The sequence below is a fragment of the Prionailurus viverrinus genome, chromosome C2 (assembly GCF_022837055.1).
Source record: "Prionailurus viverrinus isolate Anna chromosome C2, UM_Priviv_1.0, whole genome shotgun sequence".
Classification (NCBI taxonomy): Eukaryota; Metazoa; Chordata; class Mammalia; order Carnivora; family Felidae; genus Prionailurus; species Prionailurus viverrinus.
In genome coordinates this window covers 111,318,126-111,334,961 of record NC_062569.1, presented here as the reverse complement: position 1 = coordinate 111,334,961, position 16,836 = coordinate 111,318,126, and the positions used below count along the sequence as shown (strand labels likewise).

General features: G+C 36.2%; 1 protein-coding gene across 1 annotated transcript in view; it reads left to right on the top strand.

The window, feature by feature from the left end:
* ADGRG7 (adhesion G protein-coupled receptor G7) overlaps nucleotides 1–16,836 on the top strand; it is a 69,887-nt gene that overhangs the window by 38,511 nt on the left and 14,540 nt on the right. Inside the window, exons 11-13 of the mRNA XM_047875801.1 lie at nucleotides 2,893–3,005; nucleotides 9,272–9,618; nucleotides 10,311–10,407. Of these exons, the coding sequence (XP_047731757.1) occupies nucleotides 2,893–3,005; nucleotides 9,272–9,618; nucleotides 10,311–10,407 (557 nt within the window). The remainder of the gene's footprint in view (nucleotides 1–2,892; nucleotides 3,006–9,271; nucleotides 9,619–10,310; nucleotides 10,408–16,836) is intronic.

The following is a 16,836-nucleotide window of genomic DNA, read 5'->3' as shown; positions in this document are numbered from 1 at the left end:
AGAGAACAGGTGTTGATTGTTTTCAGTCCCTGCGGGTATTTTCACTCTTTCTCTCTTTCTCTCCAGCTACTTTTAGGGGGAGTGCTTTTCTTGTGTGATTTCAATGTGCTGCATTCTCCCCCTTTGTCTTTCTTTCCTCTCTTTGTGAAAACAGCTCTGTACCCTCTATGGCTCCGTGGCTTTTCTCTCCCCCACTTCACCTCTCCACACCCCATACCTGCCAAGTTCTCTGTTTCCAATTATGCAGATTGTTGCATTAATCCTCAGATCAGTTTCCTAGGTGTTTAAAACGGTTTGATGCTGATCTAGCTGCATTTCAGGGATGAGACAAGCTCAGGCTCCCTATACTACTCTGCCATCTTAACTCCTCTGTACTTGATTTACAAAAGTTTTTGAAATAACTATAGATTTCTTTCTTATTTATTTATTGATTGATTGATTGATTGATTGATATTTTACAGTCTTTATGTCACTTTTTAAAGTTTATTTATTTTTGAGAGGAAGTGAGAGGGAAAGAGAGAGTACACACGTGCATGTGTGCCAGGGGCAAAGGGAGAGAGAATCCCAAGCGGGCTCTACGTTTTCAGTACAGAGCCCAACTTGGGGCTTGATCTCACGGTTCATGAGATCTCGACCTGAGCCAAATCAAGAGTCTGACACTTAACTAACTCAGCCACCCAGGCACCCCCATTTATTTCTTTTTCTTACTTTACTGTACTGGACTTAACTTTCAGTACAATTTTTTTTTATATCAAGTTTTAATTTACATTCTAGTTACTTAACACATGGTTTAATATTAGTTTTAGGAGTAGAATCCAGTGATTCATCACTTACATATAACACCCAGTGCTCATCACAAGTGCCCTCCTTAATACCCATCACCAATTTAGACCATCCCTCCCCCCACTTTCCCTCCTTTAACTCTGTTTGTTCACTGTAGTTTAGAGTCTCTTATGGTTTTCCTCCCTCTTTTTTCCCCCTTCCCCTATGTTCATCTGTTTTGTTTCTTAGATTTCATATATGAGTGAAATAATATGGTATTTGTCTTTCTCTGACTGACTTATTTTGCTTAACATAATACACTCTAGCTCCATCCATGTCATTGTAAATGGCAAGATTTCATTCTTTTTGATGTCTGAGTAATATTCCATTGTGTGTATGTGTGACACACAGCACATCTTCTTCATATCACATCTTCTTTATCCATTCCTCAGTTGATGGACGTTTGTGCTTTTTCCATAATTTGGCTATTGTGGATAATGCTGCTATAAACATTGGGGTTTATGTGCCCCTTCAAGTCAGCATTTTTGTATCCTTTGGGTAAATACCTAGTAGTTTAATTGCTGGGTCAAAGGGTAGTTCTATTTTTAACTTTTTGAAGACCTCTATACTGTTTTCCAGAATGGCTGCACCAGTTTGCATTCCCACCAGCACTGTAAGAGGTTTCCCCTTTCTCCACATCCTCACAAACGTGTTATTTCCAGAGTTGTTAATTTTAGCCATTCTCACAGGTGTGAAATTATAGTTTTCTTATTTTAACTATCAAACCTTTATTATTTTAATTGACCTTGATTATTTTCTAACGTATTGCAGAAAGATCTGCTTTCTTAATTAGAAAATAGTAAAGATAAAAATTAACTTTTTTGATACCTTTAAGATCATTACTATCATTTGCTAGATGTGTAAAGCTTGGGTTGCTATATATATTAAATGATACGTAATACATTGTCACAGTTATTTTTCTTCTTTTCTGAGGTCAGGCTTTCAGCTATTTCTTCTCACTAATGAATGTCTGAATCTGCCTCAATGCCTACCACTCACATTTGTAATTAGTTTGGGTTGCCAAATTTTTTTAAAGTTTGATTAGAACTTTAAAATATCTAAATAAATAAATAAAATATCTAAATAAAATAAATATGTATCTAAAATAGGAACAGATAGGCTCTAAGTGAATAGATGATTTCTAAGCTTGAAGGTTTATGTATATTCTATGATTCTTTGGTATCTAGTCAGTATACTGTACACAGGAAGTAACATGAAGTCTTTGTTTTATAATTTTTAAAAATGAAAATTATTTTACTTTTGTTTTCTTCCTATAAAAGCAATACATATTTATTGCATAAGGTATGAAAGTTTATCTATTAAGCAGAAATATATTTATTCAAGAGACGTGGGTAATATTTGTAAGTACATTAAAAAAGTAAGATCTGGAGAAGAGATATGATTTCAAGAGGAAGGGTGGTGTGATGTGGGGTAGCCGGCAGTTAGGAGAAATCTGTATTTTTTAATGTTTCTACATTAATTTCATGTTATATAAATATTATTTTCTATTTTTTTAACTATTAAAATAAAGGCAGGCAAAAATATTATATATATCCTACCCACCCAGTGACCACCATTATTACCTCTCTGTAGAATATACTTATCTATGAATATGTATTAAAATACTGGGCTAGATATAGATATATCGGACAACAATAAGACTACCGTTTAAAAAAAAATTAGCAGGATCACATGAACATCTTTCCATGTCCAAAAAACATTTCTGCAACTTTATTTTTAGTACATTAGCTCAGATATGCATATTTCCTCTTGGATGATAGTTACACACAAAAATAACGTGAGGGATAAGTTTTAGATTTTAGACATTGAGGTAAAGTATATATGTTTTCTTTAACTGAATTGGTTAGATAACTATTCTCAACACTCTAATTCATATAAACTGCTTAGAGAAAAGGGGTTAATTTATTTCTTTTTAAAATATATTAACAGTTTTATAAAAAGACATATCTGGCAACTATCTGGTTATTTTGACCAATGTAACTTTTTATGATGTTGACTTTCATAGACATTTCAGGAATGGTTAGTAAAAAATATTAACTTGTTTTTTAGAGTTTCGAAAAGAAATATAAATATCCTGCATCACTAGACATATTATCCAATGTTGGATGTGCGCTGTCCATTACTGGTCTGGCCCTTACAATTGTATTTCAGATTGTCACCAGGTAAGAAGTGAAACAGGCTCCTTTTATAAGAAAAATTGCTATCTTGATATTATTTCCTCTGCACATATTCTCATCATAATATGGTCTCTTGGAGATAAAAGGGAAATCAGAATTAGTTCAACAAGTTCATCTTACAGAAGAGCACACTCAGTTCTGAAGAGGCTAAGAAATACATACAAATAAATTTATAATTAAAACTGTGGTAAATGCTTTGAAGAAAAATTACATACCATGTGATTATAAGTTTGTCATGTAAAAATAGTGTGGTCCCATAGCTCATTAATGCTATATAGTTCCTTTGTGTTGAATAGAACCATACCTACCAATTTGCATTTATAAAAGAACAAAACATTGCTAAACAATATTTTTGAAAATTAAACTAATTTAAAATACATATTAAGTTTTCAAATGGTCAAACTTTTAAAAAGTCTTTGAATTCCATAGTTCAAAAAAAATCTAACTTAAGGGGCACCTGGGTGGCTAAGTCAGTTAAGTGTCCGACTTTGGCTCCGGTCATGATCTCACAGATTTTGGGTTCATGCCCCACATGGAGCTCTCTGCTGTTAGCATAACACCCGCTTTGCCTCCTCTGTCTCCCTCTCTCTCTGTTACTCCCAGCTTGTGCTCTCTCTCTCAAAAATAAATAATTTTTAAGAAATCTAACTTCAAAAATTACCTATAAACACATATTTCTTTCCACCTTGACCTCCTCACTAAAGGTCCAATTTTATATAGCACTTGTTATTTTTTTCAAATGCTACATTTTTATCAATCTGTAAATATAAGTTTGTTATTTATTAGTTTACCTGGGTACTCTCTGTTTTCCCCATCAGCATGAAAATCAATGAGAACAGTGACTTTTTCTGATTTTGTTGTTTCTATTGTTGTTTGTTTTGTTTTGATTAGTGTATCCCCAAGACTGAGCACAGTACCTGGCCCTTAGTAGAGGAATATCTGTAGAATAAGTGGGACTATTGAGTATTCCTACGTGGTCCTCCTCACAAACTCAAGATATCCCAAGATGAATTCATCTTTCTTTCAGAATTATTTCTCCCTACTAAATTTCTCTCGTAAGTGTTTTCTCAGATGTGTAGGCTCAGAACTTTTTATTTTGAAAGCATTGCTGTTTAAAATATTTCCTGAAATTTTATTTAAAAAGTTGAAAACCTATAGAAAAGTTGCTAAATTTTCAAGCATTTCCTAAGAACACGGGTATTCTCTTCTACGGTATAATACCATTATTCTCACTCAGGAAATTCAACTCAACCAATTTACCATTGATATAATGTTACTGTGTTAATATATAATCCATATTCAAATTTCTTCAGTTGTTCCATTAATATCCGTTATAGCTGAGTGGTCCCCCCCAATTCATTTAGTTGCTATGTTTCTTAAATTTTTTTAATGTTTATTTATTTTTGAGAAAGAGACAGCACGAGTTGGGGAGGGGTAGAGAGAGAGAGAGACACAGAATCTGAAGCAGGCTCCAGGCTCTGAGCTGTCAGCATAGAACCTGATGTGGTGCTTGAACTCACAAACTGTGAGATCATGACCTGAGCCGAAGTTGGACACTTAACCAACTGAGCCACCCAGGAACCCCAGTTGTCATGGTTCTTAGTCTCATTTAGCCTAAAATAATTCCTCTGCTTTTCTGTTTGTTTTGGTATTTGGGGACATTAAATCTTTTGAAATGTTGGTGTCAGTTATATTGTAGAAAGTAGAATATTCAACAGTTTAGGATTTGTCTGAAATGTTCCTCATGATTAGATAGGGGTTAAATATTTTTGATGAGAATACTACATCATTAAGTCTTTTTCAGTGTGGTATAGCAAGAAGCATGTGATGTCAGTCTGTCCCATTATTGGTTGTATTAAGTTGGATTCCTTGTTTACAGTGGTGTCTACTGGAATTCTACACCCTAAAGGTTAATATTTTCCCCTTTGTAAGCAATAAGTAATCTGTGGATGATACTTTAAAATTGTGTGACTATTCTGTCCCCCAACTTTTACTCAATGGTTCTTATTGGAACATGTTATTACCTTGATGGTTGAAAATGATTCTTTCTCTTTATTTACTCTGTTCCTTTGTAAAGAAGTGTACTCTTGAATGTAACCAGAGGGAGTCTCTTCCTATTGTTTTGGCATGTCCCTAGCAGTCTTTAAGCACTTTTTAATTTCAGGTACAGCAAGATGACCCAGGCACATTTTTCACTTTCTCTGCTCATATTCAGAAAAAGCCATTTGTTCAAAGAGCCAGAACTCCTTTTGATTCCTCTTCTTTATCTATCACACTTAATGAATCTCTTGCCATTCACTCAAAGTTTTTATAATGAGTGCTAATTATGGGCCAAGCACCACATACAAACTGAATACCAAACTATGAACAGCAAGTAAGCTCTCATTTCTCATGATATTTATATTCTTTGGCAAAGACAGATGTTATACAGATATATACAGAATTAAATATATGATTACAAATAGTGGTAAGCGCCTTGAACGAACATTGCATGCCATGTAGTTACAGGTTTATTATGTAAAATGAAATGGCTCTTATATTTGTCCTTTTATTTGTATTTCTTTTTTTAAAATGTCTATCTTTGAGAGAGAGCAAGTGGGGTAGGGGCAGAGATAGGGGGACAGAGGAACTGAAATGGGCTCTATGCTAGCACAGAGAGCATAATGAGGGGCCCGAACTCAAGAACTGCAAATTGCAAGATCATGACCTAAGCTGAAGTTGGACGCATTCCACCTGAGCTACCAGGGCCCCCTTTTATTTGTCTTTCTATCGTAATCATACTTGAACAGTTTTTGAACCCGTTTGAATAGGTTGTGGTAGGTACATAACTAGTGTCTTTGCCTAAAATTTCAGTACTTCTAGTGGTTTTCAGATTTTTTTTTCATTATCTATCGACATGTTTCTTAGCACAGTTATGCTGCCATGTATGTCACTAAAAATTCATCAGGAAACAAAAACAAAAATTAAAAAATGGTATTGACTTCTAAACGTGAATCAAATAGTTTTCTTTGTTCATGGACAGGGTCCCCCATAATTATATATACATTACATATAATATGTATAATTTATAGTAAATTATAAATAATTTAGATACATAAGATATATAAGCTACATAATATATGTTATAACACATTATATAATTATATATATTATATAGAAAAATAACATAATATTAATGTACAGAATATAGAAATGTACAGAAGAGCCAGGCTATTTGAAAATAGCCTGTTCTTCCTGTGGATTACAATTTCTGTTTGAAACTGGAAAAAAATTAGAAGCTAACTTTGCTTTTATATAAAAGGAATCTTTTGAGTACTTTTTGCAGTTCTGGTCATTAAAACTTTCAAAAGACTGAATTAAATTTTGAATTATTCAGAAAATCTCAACTAAAACATCAAGAGGACGAGCAGAGTTCTGTTTAAATATACACTTTTTATGCATTGTAGAAATCCAAAGACTGAGAAGGTTCATGATGGAATGTTATAAAATCATAAAGGATATGTAATTAGTAAGCAGACTTATTCATCAGATTCTGAGATATTAAAAATGGGTACTTGGAGATGTTAGAACTTTAAGCACAGTAACAAACTTAGGGAAATAGTTATTTGAAGAGGCCTTATTCTGAAAAACCCAGAAAGGCTTAGATGGTAGTGAATGGAAATTCTGTAACTTTCATTAATATAAGACTGCATACCATAGTATACAGAGAACTATAATATGTCATTAAAGGGGCCTTATGGATATATCTGCCTTTAACCATTAAGGCAAACAATACATGCACAGTAAAGACAATATGAAACCTCACATTTGAGATCAACTCTTATTTAGGGAAACCTTGAATTCTCTGCCAATCTGAAAATACACAGGTAGGCCACCACAGAACACACATGTGAGCATAAGCACACACACCCATTCTCATTTTCTCTCTCTCTCCCTCCCACTGCCTTTTAAAGACTCCTGGTAAACAATGCCAGCTTGCAGACAAAATGAGAAAAGGCTCTTCTTTTCTAGCAAAGATCTTAGGTAAAGGTGAGAAGGTAACAAACCCAAAAGTTTTAAAGAATCCTTGGTTCTACCCCCCAGAAATTATGTCTTCAAACAAAGGAACAGTCTTCAAGCATGGTTTACATTATAAGGATCATCCAGAGCATCTTGGCCATTTGACTGTCAGCAAGTATTTCCTAAAATATGTTTCTTGGACACAGGTGAAATTTTGTTGAGTATAAGCCTTTCAGAGGGATAGTAATCATCAGTCTACTCAAATTATGAAGAATGTCATTAGTAGCAATAGACCATGAAACACATTTTAAATATTTTTACTTAACTTAAAATGTTTATGAAAACCTTACTCTTTAAATGTAATATAAGCTAAACTTATACCATTTTGTTTTAAACTTATAAAAGTAGTTCAAAATTATATTTGGCCTTATTTTTTTTAATACAAAATTTATCATCAAATTGGTTTCCATATAACACCTAGTGCTCATCCCAATGGGTGCCCACTCTTATGTGGATCCTAAGAAACTTAACAGAAGACCATGGGGGAGATGAAGGGGGGAAAAAAGTTAGAGAGGGAGGGAGGCAAACTATAAGAGACTCTTAAAAACTGGCCTTCTTTTAAAATCCATACTTGATTTTTTTTTATATAAAAGACTTTATTTATTTATTTATTTATTTATTTATTTATTAAATGTTTATTTGTTTTGAGAGAGAGAATGTGTGTGTGTATGCCAGGGTGGGGGAGGGACAGAGAGACTAGGAGAGAGGGAGAATCCCAAGCAGGCTCCTGCTCTCAGCATAGAGCCCCACATGGGGCTCGAACCCACAAACCATGAGATCATGACCTGAGCCAAAATCAAGAGTCAGATACTTAACTGACTGAGTCACCCAGGCGCCCTTATATAAAATACTTTTTAAAGTGCAAGAGACTTTTTCTCCACATTTGAACATATGTTCACTTACTAATGTGGAATTTTTTCCTATTTTGAAATTAAAAAAAAAATCCATTTGGAGTCTTTCTATAGCTGGCCTTTGTATATGTTTGCAAATCTGGAGTGGAACCTATTGTCTATTATAGTAGAAGAAACTGCCCTAAAAGTTAGTGGCTTAAAACATTAATTTGTTATGTCTAAGGACTTAATTTGAGCTCAAGTGGCTTGATGGGGCTCAGCTGTGATTCTTCCATTGGTCTCCCTTTGGTCTCCTGTGAGGAGTCAGATGGTGGGTGGAGTTGGGCTAATCTGGGGCTCATCTGGTATGCTGGGAGAGATGGGTCTTTCTCCCTCTCCACATAGTCCCAGAGCATTCCTATGCAGTTTCTTCAATAGGTTAGCTAGACTTTTTACCTGGTGGCTCAAAACTTCCAGAAGCATGAAGGGGAAAGAAAGCTTGTTTTGAGTTTCATGGGCAGAGTGCCTTTATGGAGTCTTTCCTCCATTAAAAAAAAAAAATCAGAAAATGTTTCACCACTGTATAGGTATAAAGGTGAATATATTAATATTATATGTTCATATTTATTCTTTGACCTATAATAGTTAATTATTTTCCCTTTTGGTTTTAAAAGGAGTTAAAACTTTGCTGTGGGCCATAAAACTATCATTGGTCCTAAGCACTACTTTGGTGAATAAGTTGGCCCTGGCTTCCAGGCCTTCTGGCGCATTTCATTAGGGAGATCAAGTCACAGGTTGGCCCTGGGAGAGGATTACACAGCATATAGATACCAGAAAGTAGAATCCAGTGGGAGTCCTCTCTGCTGAATAGCAGTTACCTTTTATTATAACAGTTTCAAGAAAGGATGTATCGGGGGCACCTGTGTGTCTTAGTTAGTTAAGCATCCGACTCTTGGTTTTGGCTCAGGTCATGATCTCATGGTTTGAGCCCCACATTGGGCTCCAAGCTGACAGCATGGAGCCTGCTTGGGATTCTCTCTCTCTCTCTCTCTCTCTCTCTCTCTCTCTCTCTCTCTCCCTCTCTCCTCCCTCCCCTGCTCTCTTTTTCTCTCTCAATAAATAAATAAACTTAAAAAAAAAAAGAAAAGATGTATTGACCTATTTTCTCTAACTCACTTCTCTGTGGAAATGAGAGGACAGTGAGCTCTTCTGGTGCAGTTGGAAAGGTAGGTTTACCAGCTGGCCCATGGGCTATGAGCTGGATTTACATCGAGTAATAATATTTCTTTTTCACTCACAATTTCACTAGAGTTTATTTTTTGCAGATGTTCTATTTGTTCAATTATATTTACTTGTTTTTAGGAACGTCAGAAAAACCTCAGTAACCTGGGTGTTCGTCAGCCTGTGCACATCAATGTTGATTTTTAACCTCCTCTTTGTGTTTGGAATCGAAAACTCCAATAAAAACTTAGTGAAACGTGATAATGACACCAATAAGATGGATTCTGATAAAAATGAAATACCCACGCAAGATACTGTTGTCATCTTGAATCCCACCTGCACTGTGATGGCTGTCTTGCTCCACTATTTCCTGTTAGTGACATTTACCTGGACTGGAATCAGTGCTGCCCAACTCTATTTCCTGCTAATTAGGACCATGAAGCCTCTTCCTCAACATTTCATTGTGTTCATCTCTTTAATAGGATGGGGCAAGTGTTTGCTTTTCCACTTAGTCATACATTAATTTTCTTGAAATAACTTAAACAAACACCTACTTAAGGCCTAACAGCCCAAGTCCTTTAGGTAGAGGTGATGGAAAGCCAGCACCACCAGGAGTGCCTTCTGCCTGGTTGTTCACACTCCTGGGAAGGAGACACGTGTGATCAGGCAGCTGTACTAGTCACATCATAAGCTAAACTCAAATGTTAATTTCCTTTAACATCTCTAGTAGTTTGATTTGAAATTTATACCACATATAATGTGTTTCCTAGCTACTTTAAAAGAAATATTTCAAGAATACCAGAGTGACTCTAAGAAAAATAATTTCAAAAATTTTCAAGTTCCAGAAAAGAATTGTGTTCGTGGTATCTAAATTTAAATTTCTTCAAGTGAAAGAGGAATTAAGCCATTTAAGAATGGAAATTGTGGTAAGTGTTACAAAGGAATCAGAAATAGTATCAGGTTATTATGTACAGCCAACAATAAAAGACAGAGGCAAAGAGTTACAGAAAAATTATGTCCACCATTGACCTACATCTGTAGGTCATTTAGTACATTGTCTAGAGTAGAAAGAATAACATAGTCTTGAAAAGGGTCAGACGTATAATTCATTTGTGTTCTTTTATAATTAATTTCAGTTTGGGGTAAATTATTAATTTGGTGCCTCTCTTTTGCCACATAGGAGTCCCAGCTATCGTGGTGGCTCTGACAGTGGGAATTATTTTTTGTCAGAATAGTAATGATCTACAATGGGAGTTAGAGTACCGGCAAGAGGAAATGTGAGTTTATATTTTTAAGAAATGTTCATTTATTTGATATAAGAGTGTAACTGTTCAGTGATATTGAATGTAAGTATCAATGTACATATGAATCTCACTTTATAACTGTCATATTATAAGTGGGTATTTCAAATTCTCAAAGAACACATTATATTTTAAATATAGTGACATGAAAGTTTCCTATGATAAATCCTTTTGTAAAACAAGTAATTACCTTCTAAATTTATAATCTGAACTTCTTATATTAGATTTGTGTTCTTTTATTAAGCCTGAAAATCATAGGACACAATATGTGTGATCCTTAGTAACCCTTTATCTTAGTTTTTTTAATATAGAAAATGGGAATAACAATGATAGTAATACCCACTCTGAGATCATGGTGAGGGGTCAAGCGAGTGTGAAAATATTTCATAACTTGAAAAGCACTATCCATGCTTTTTACCAGTTCTATATTGATAAGATTATTATGAATACTTGATGATGATTTATCACACATTACAAATTCTTTCTGTGATTATAGTGTGAATAATTAACTCTTACTAATGGAAATACCTGACTGTATGGTGTTTGCTTTTTATGTGAGGTGGGAGAGAAGAAAACTGAGCTGAACTCTTTACATGTGTGTCTGCTGCCAAACAGCAACTGCTCTTTAATTTATCCTCCCTTCTCCTTTTATAAACCAGCCATTCTCATCCCCAGATCCACCTTAGGTCCCAAAGCAACTTAAAAAAACAACAGAATTCTAGGAAATGTGCCAGTACACCCAAGGAAAGTCTGCGTAGTCAGGGTGCATATCTAGTTCCAGGGTTGACCATGCCCAATTGTAGACTAGGAAGCTATCTTCCTGGCTTGATTTTAGGGGCCAAATACTCCAGGTACTATTTCCTCTGTTTAATTAGGGTTAAATATCTTTTAATTAGTTAAAAAATGTTTTAATTCCACAATTACAGAACAGGGGTAAGATGCAAATATCTCACGGGACGGGTAATTCACTTCATATAGCATCACTGATTTCCTTCCCTAACCCTGGGACAGGGCTAGACATACTACTGTCAAGGCCTTCAGGAGAAAGAAGCCTACCATCTTAGATATATTCACATTGAGCTATAAATAATTAAGAGCAGATTCTTTCCTGAGCACACTGTAGGTGTTAAGGAAGACACTAAGCAACTGATAATAGAAGTTGGGAAGAGAGGAAGGATGCTTAACATGAATATCTGCCTCATCTTGGACTCATCCCCCACCTTTCACCCTATACACATGCATCAATGGTCACATTTTTTCAGGATGTATGTGGAAAGAGAAGGGAGTATTTTTTGGTTTCTTGAGTTACCCTCCCAGCAATTATACCACCATATCCTGCACTCTCCCCCACTGCTCCCAGCTCTGCCAGTCACACGTGAAACCCCTAACCCAGTTCCCCTCATGTACGGCTATCTCTGCAAGGACCCAGTTAAGGGGTGACTGCAGGGAAGGACACACTCCTCTTTAATGCTCCATCCCCTGATTGTCAGTGCTGCCATCATATAGGCTGTTTCATACTTTCCTGAAGGATTGAGATAACATGGAAAATTATAATGCCCGAGAGGGAAATTCTTTTCAGGTGAATGCTGCATATGATATGATATGAAGAGCTGTCTTCATGGTATGTTTCCTGGAAAAATCACCATGGAATTAAACAGTTCATCTGAGGTCCACTTGTGATGCTCTCCAGACCTCAGGTCCATAGCTATTTGTCAGATCAGCCTCCATTGTGTGCTCTCCAATCTTAATTCTAGAAATTCCACTCCATACCTAAAAGGGTTAGTCTGACTGTAGGAACCATCCTCTCTTAGCCTATTTCTCAAATCTGAGTTATTAAACCCAGAATAACAATAGGAAAGGCTATTATTATGAGAAGAGATTAAGCACGACTCTCTCTCCAGGAAGGACAAAGGAAAGAGGGGGTGAGGAGTCCTGTCTTAGTGCACACTTCCTGACGACCATGGGTATCTAAGCCTATTTCCCTTCCAGGTCTCCCCAGTGGTATGAGGTGGCTGAGAAGTCCTGCGTACATTTATAGGCACACATGCACGCACACACATTCACACACACACACACACACACAGATCTATAGTATAAATAGTAATCCTCAGAAATTGTATTGTCAAAAGTAGAAACAACTCAAGACTCAGGTAAGGAAAAAAATATATATGTATATATATTTGTATATGTATATATATTTGTCAAATTGTTTCATAATTAACAAGTCTGCTTTTATCCAATAGATGTGTATTGTTCATTTTCTTTCTCTATCCATTCTTCCCCTCTTAAGCTGTGTTTCTCTAGACTGCCTAGATAAGAAGTGTGTTCATCTTTTTCACTTAAAACTTTTGATAGCCACTTGCATTGTGCCTGGGTGGCTCAGCCAGTTAAGTGCCCAACTTTGTCTCAGGTCATGATCTCACAGCTCGTGAGTTTGAGCCCTGCATTGGGCTCTGTGCTGACAGCTCACTCTCTCTCTCTCTCAAAAATAAATAAATGTTAAAAAATATTTTTAAAAAATAAAACTTTTGATAGCCGCTTGCTTTGTCACCAAGTTGCTTCTAGAGATTTGAAATCCTTCCTCTCAGAAGGATTCCATTAAATTCTCAGCCAAGTGCTCTCCTGTTTCTTCTGTGAATGGCAGGAGGGTTGGCCTCCAGTTACACATGAAAGGAAAGCCTAAAATCCTGAAGATAAACTTGCTCACTCTCACCATTTTATTTAAGGATAGACCTATTCTATCTGTTAATGGATGAAGGCACTCCTTTTTATTTTTTAATTCATTACAGAGATTTGAACATCTTCCCAGTTTCCTTCTAGGTCATTTGGATTAGAAATAAGTTTCTAATAATTTAAAATATAACAAATTACAATGCAAAACAGTTTAGAAATCCTCTGACATGTATAATAATGGTGTTTTGCCTGCAGGGGAAAGAAAATATACATTAACTAAATGCCAGGGAGTCTTAAATTATTTTGTTAATAATAATGCCCACCTGGGGCGCCTGGGTGGCTCAGTCGGTTAAACATCTGACTTTGGCTCAGGTCATGATCTCACAGTTTTGAGTTGGAGCCCCGCATCAGGCTCTGTGCTGACAACTCAGAGCCTGGAGCCTGCTTCAGATTCTGTCTCCCCTCTCTCTGCCCCTCCCCCACTTGCACTCTGTCTTCTCTCTCTCTCTCTCTCTCTCTCTCTCTCTCTCTCAAAAATAAACATTAAAAAAATAATAGTGCCCACCTGACACCTCCACTTGGGTGTCTAATGGGACGTCTTCTGGTCTTCACTCCCTAACCTGCTCTTTTTATCATTTTCCTCATCTCACTAATGGTAAACTCCATCCTTCTAGGTACTCAGGCCAAAGAACTTGGAATCACTCTTAATTCTCCTACATCTCACATCCAACCTGTAAATAAATCCTTTGCTTTATTTTAACTATATTGGGAATCAGACTCTTTCCTAACATCTCCTCTCCTGGTCCAAGTCACCAGATTATTGTAATAGACTCCTAGGTGATTTCCTACTCTTGTGTATCCTCTTCTATTATCCCTGCATCTACCTAGAGTAATACTTCCAGATCTCAAGACAGATCATGTCAGGTTTCTCCTTCTCATCAAGAGTACATGCAACAACTGATAAAGCCATAACATAATTTGCATCTTTTCACTAATGCCATCTACATAGTATGTCTAGCTGCACTAGATTCTTTGCTATTCCTTCAGTTCTCAAATCAGGGTCTTTGCACTTGCTGTTCCCTCTGCCTAGAACACCCTCCCCCTTATCTACTTCAGATCTTTGCTGAAAGAAATATCACTTTTTTCCATAATGCTTTTTCTGACAACTCTATTTAAATTGAAACCCTCCCCCCCAACATATATACATATACATACACATAGTAATACCTACTCTCATTACCTGCTTTATTTTTCTCCATAGCACTGGTAACCATCTGACACAGTATATATTTTATTTGTTAGTTTTATGTATTCCTCTCCTTCAAAATCACTAAAAAAAGGAATTTTTATTTTTTTTTAATTTTTTTCATCATGGTAAGTGTGCTCTTTAATCCCCATCACCTATTTCACCCATTCCCCCCCCCCACCTCCCCTCTTGTAATCATCAGTTTGTTCTTTGTAGTTAAGAGTCTGTTTCTTGGTTTGTCTCTCTCTCTCTTTTTCCTTTGCTCATTTGTTTCATTTCTTAAATTCCACATATGAGTGAGATCATATGGTATTTGTTTTTGTCTGACTTATTTTCCTTAGCATTATACTATCTCCATCCATTGTTGCAAATGGCAAGATTTCATTCTTTTTTATGGCTGAATAATATTCCATTGTGTGTGTGTGTGTGTGTGTGTGTGTGTGTGTGTGTGACATCTTTATCCATTCACTGTCGATGGACCCTTGGGCTGCTTCCATAGTTTGCTATTGTAAATAATGCTTCAATAGACATGGATATACATGTATCTTTTTGAATTAGTCATTTTGTATTTTTTGGGTAAATACCCAGTGGTGCAATTGCTGGGATTGTAGGGAAGTTCTATTTTTATTTTTTTGAGGAACCCCCGTATTGTTTTCCATAGTGGCTGTTCCAGCTTGCATTCCTGGTTCTTTAAATTTAACGAAGAGGGTTCCTTTTTCTCCGTACCCTTGCCTGTACACTTGCCAACACTTGCTGTTTCTTGTGTTTTGTTTTTAGCCATTCTGACAGGCATGAGGTGGTATCTCATTGTAGTTTTGATTTGCAATTCCCTCATGATGAGTGATATTGAACATCTTTCGTGTGTCTGTTGGCCATCTGCATGTCTTCTTTGGAGAAATGTCTTTTCATGTCTTCTGACCATTTTTAATTGGATTATTTGTTTTACAGATATTGAGTTGTATCAGTTCTTTACATATTTTGGATATTAACCCTTTATCGGATACGTCATTTGCAAATATCTTCTCCCATTCAGTAGGTTGCCTTATAGTTGTGTTGATTGTTTCCATTACTGTGCAGAAATTTTTGCTTTGGTATAGTCCTAACAGTTTATTTTTGCTTTTATTTTCATAGCCTAAGGAGATATATGTAGGGAAATGTGTCTGTCGCCAATGTTAGAGACATTACTGCCTGTGCTCTCTTCAAGGGTTGTTAAATTTTAGCCGTCACATATCGGTCTTTCATCCATTTTGAGTTTGTTTTTGTGCATGGTAAGATACAATGGTCCAGTTTCATTCTTTTGCATGTAACTGTCCAGTTTTCCTAACATCATTTATTAAAGATACTGTCTTTCTCCCATTGTATATTCATTCCTTCTTTGTTGAAGATTAATTTACCATATAATTGTGGGTTTATTTCTGGACTTTCTAGTCTATTTAATTGATCTGTGTGTCTGTTTTTATGCCAGTACTATACTGTTTTAAAGTACCACTTTATAATATAACTTGATGTCTGGAATTGTGATACCTCCAGTTTTGTTTTTCTTTTTCAAATTTGCTTTGGCTATTTGAGGTCTTTTGTGGTTCCATACAAATTTTAGGATTGTTTTAGTTCTATGAAAAATGCTATTAGTATTTGTTGTAGACTCTAAGCCTAAAGTTCTCTCTTGTTCAGCAAGAGAGTGGATGCAGGATTAAAAGTGAGAGATGGCTAATGTCTGGGAAAAGACAAGAGCTCCGAATAAGAGTGCTTGCCCCGTATTTATTAAGATCAGAAGACTTACAAATGTGATGGACATGTACAAAGAGACAATGAATTTGTGAACATTAACTCATGGGCATGAGGGAAAGGGGGTTTTGAAGATATACAGTGTTAGGAGTTTGGGTCAATATAAAACAAAATCCTGGTGCCGGGCAGATGGGCAGGAGGTTGTTAACAGCAGATATGAGGCACCGTGTCTGTTTATCTTAACCAGTGTAGGGGATAAAACAGATAGAGCAAGTAACCTCAGGGTTAACAAGGCACCTTTTCTTTTGCTAATCAGCTCCACTCTGAGCAGCTTCACCCACATCAGGTCTATAGCCCTAGGTACCTGTTTACCTGATTTGGTCCTTTCTTTCTGTGAAAGCAGCTTTCTCTTCCCAGTTATAGTACTAAATTGGGGGGCATTTTTGCCCTGAATACCTAACCTTGCTTACCAGATATACCTTTGTATGGGGGCCTTTGCCCCCCCCAATTCTGGTGGCTTTGCCCCCCCTACTCTATTTTGGGGGCCTTAGCCCCCCTTCTCTATCCTTATTCACCTAATCTTATTTACCCAAACTTGGGTGTGAGCATCCTATGGCTTTGTAATTCTTTATGCCTTGTTAACCCATTGGTGCAAGCCCAGGGAGTTTCTAAGCTTATTTCCCACAGTATTTTGATAGGGATTGCATTAAATCTGAAGATTGCTTTGAGTAGTATAGACATTTTAATAATATTTTTTTTTC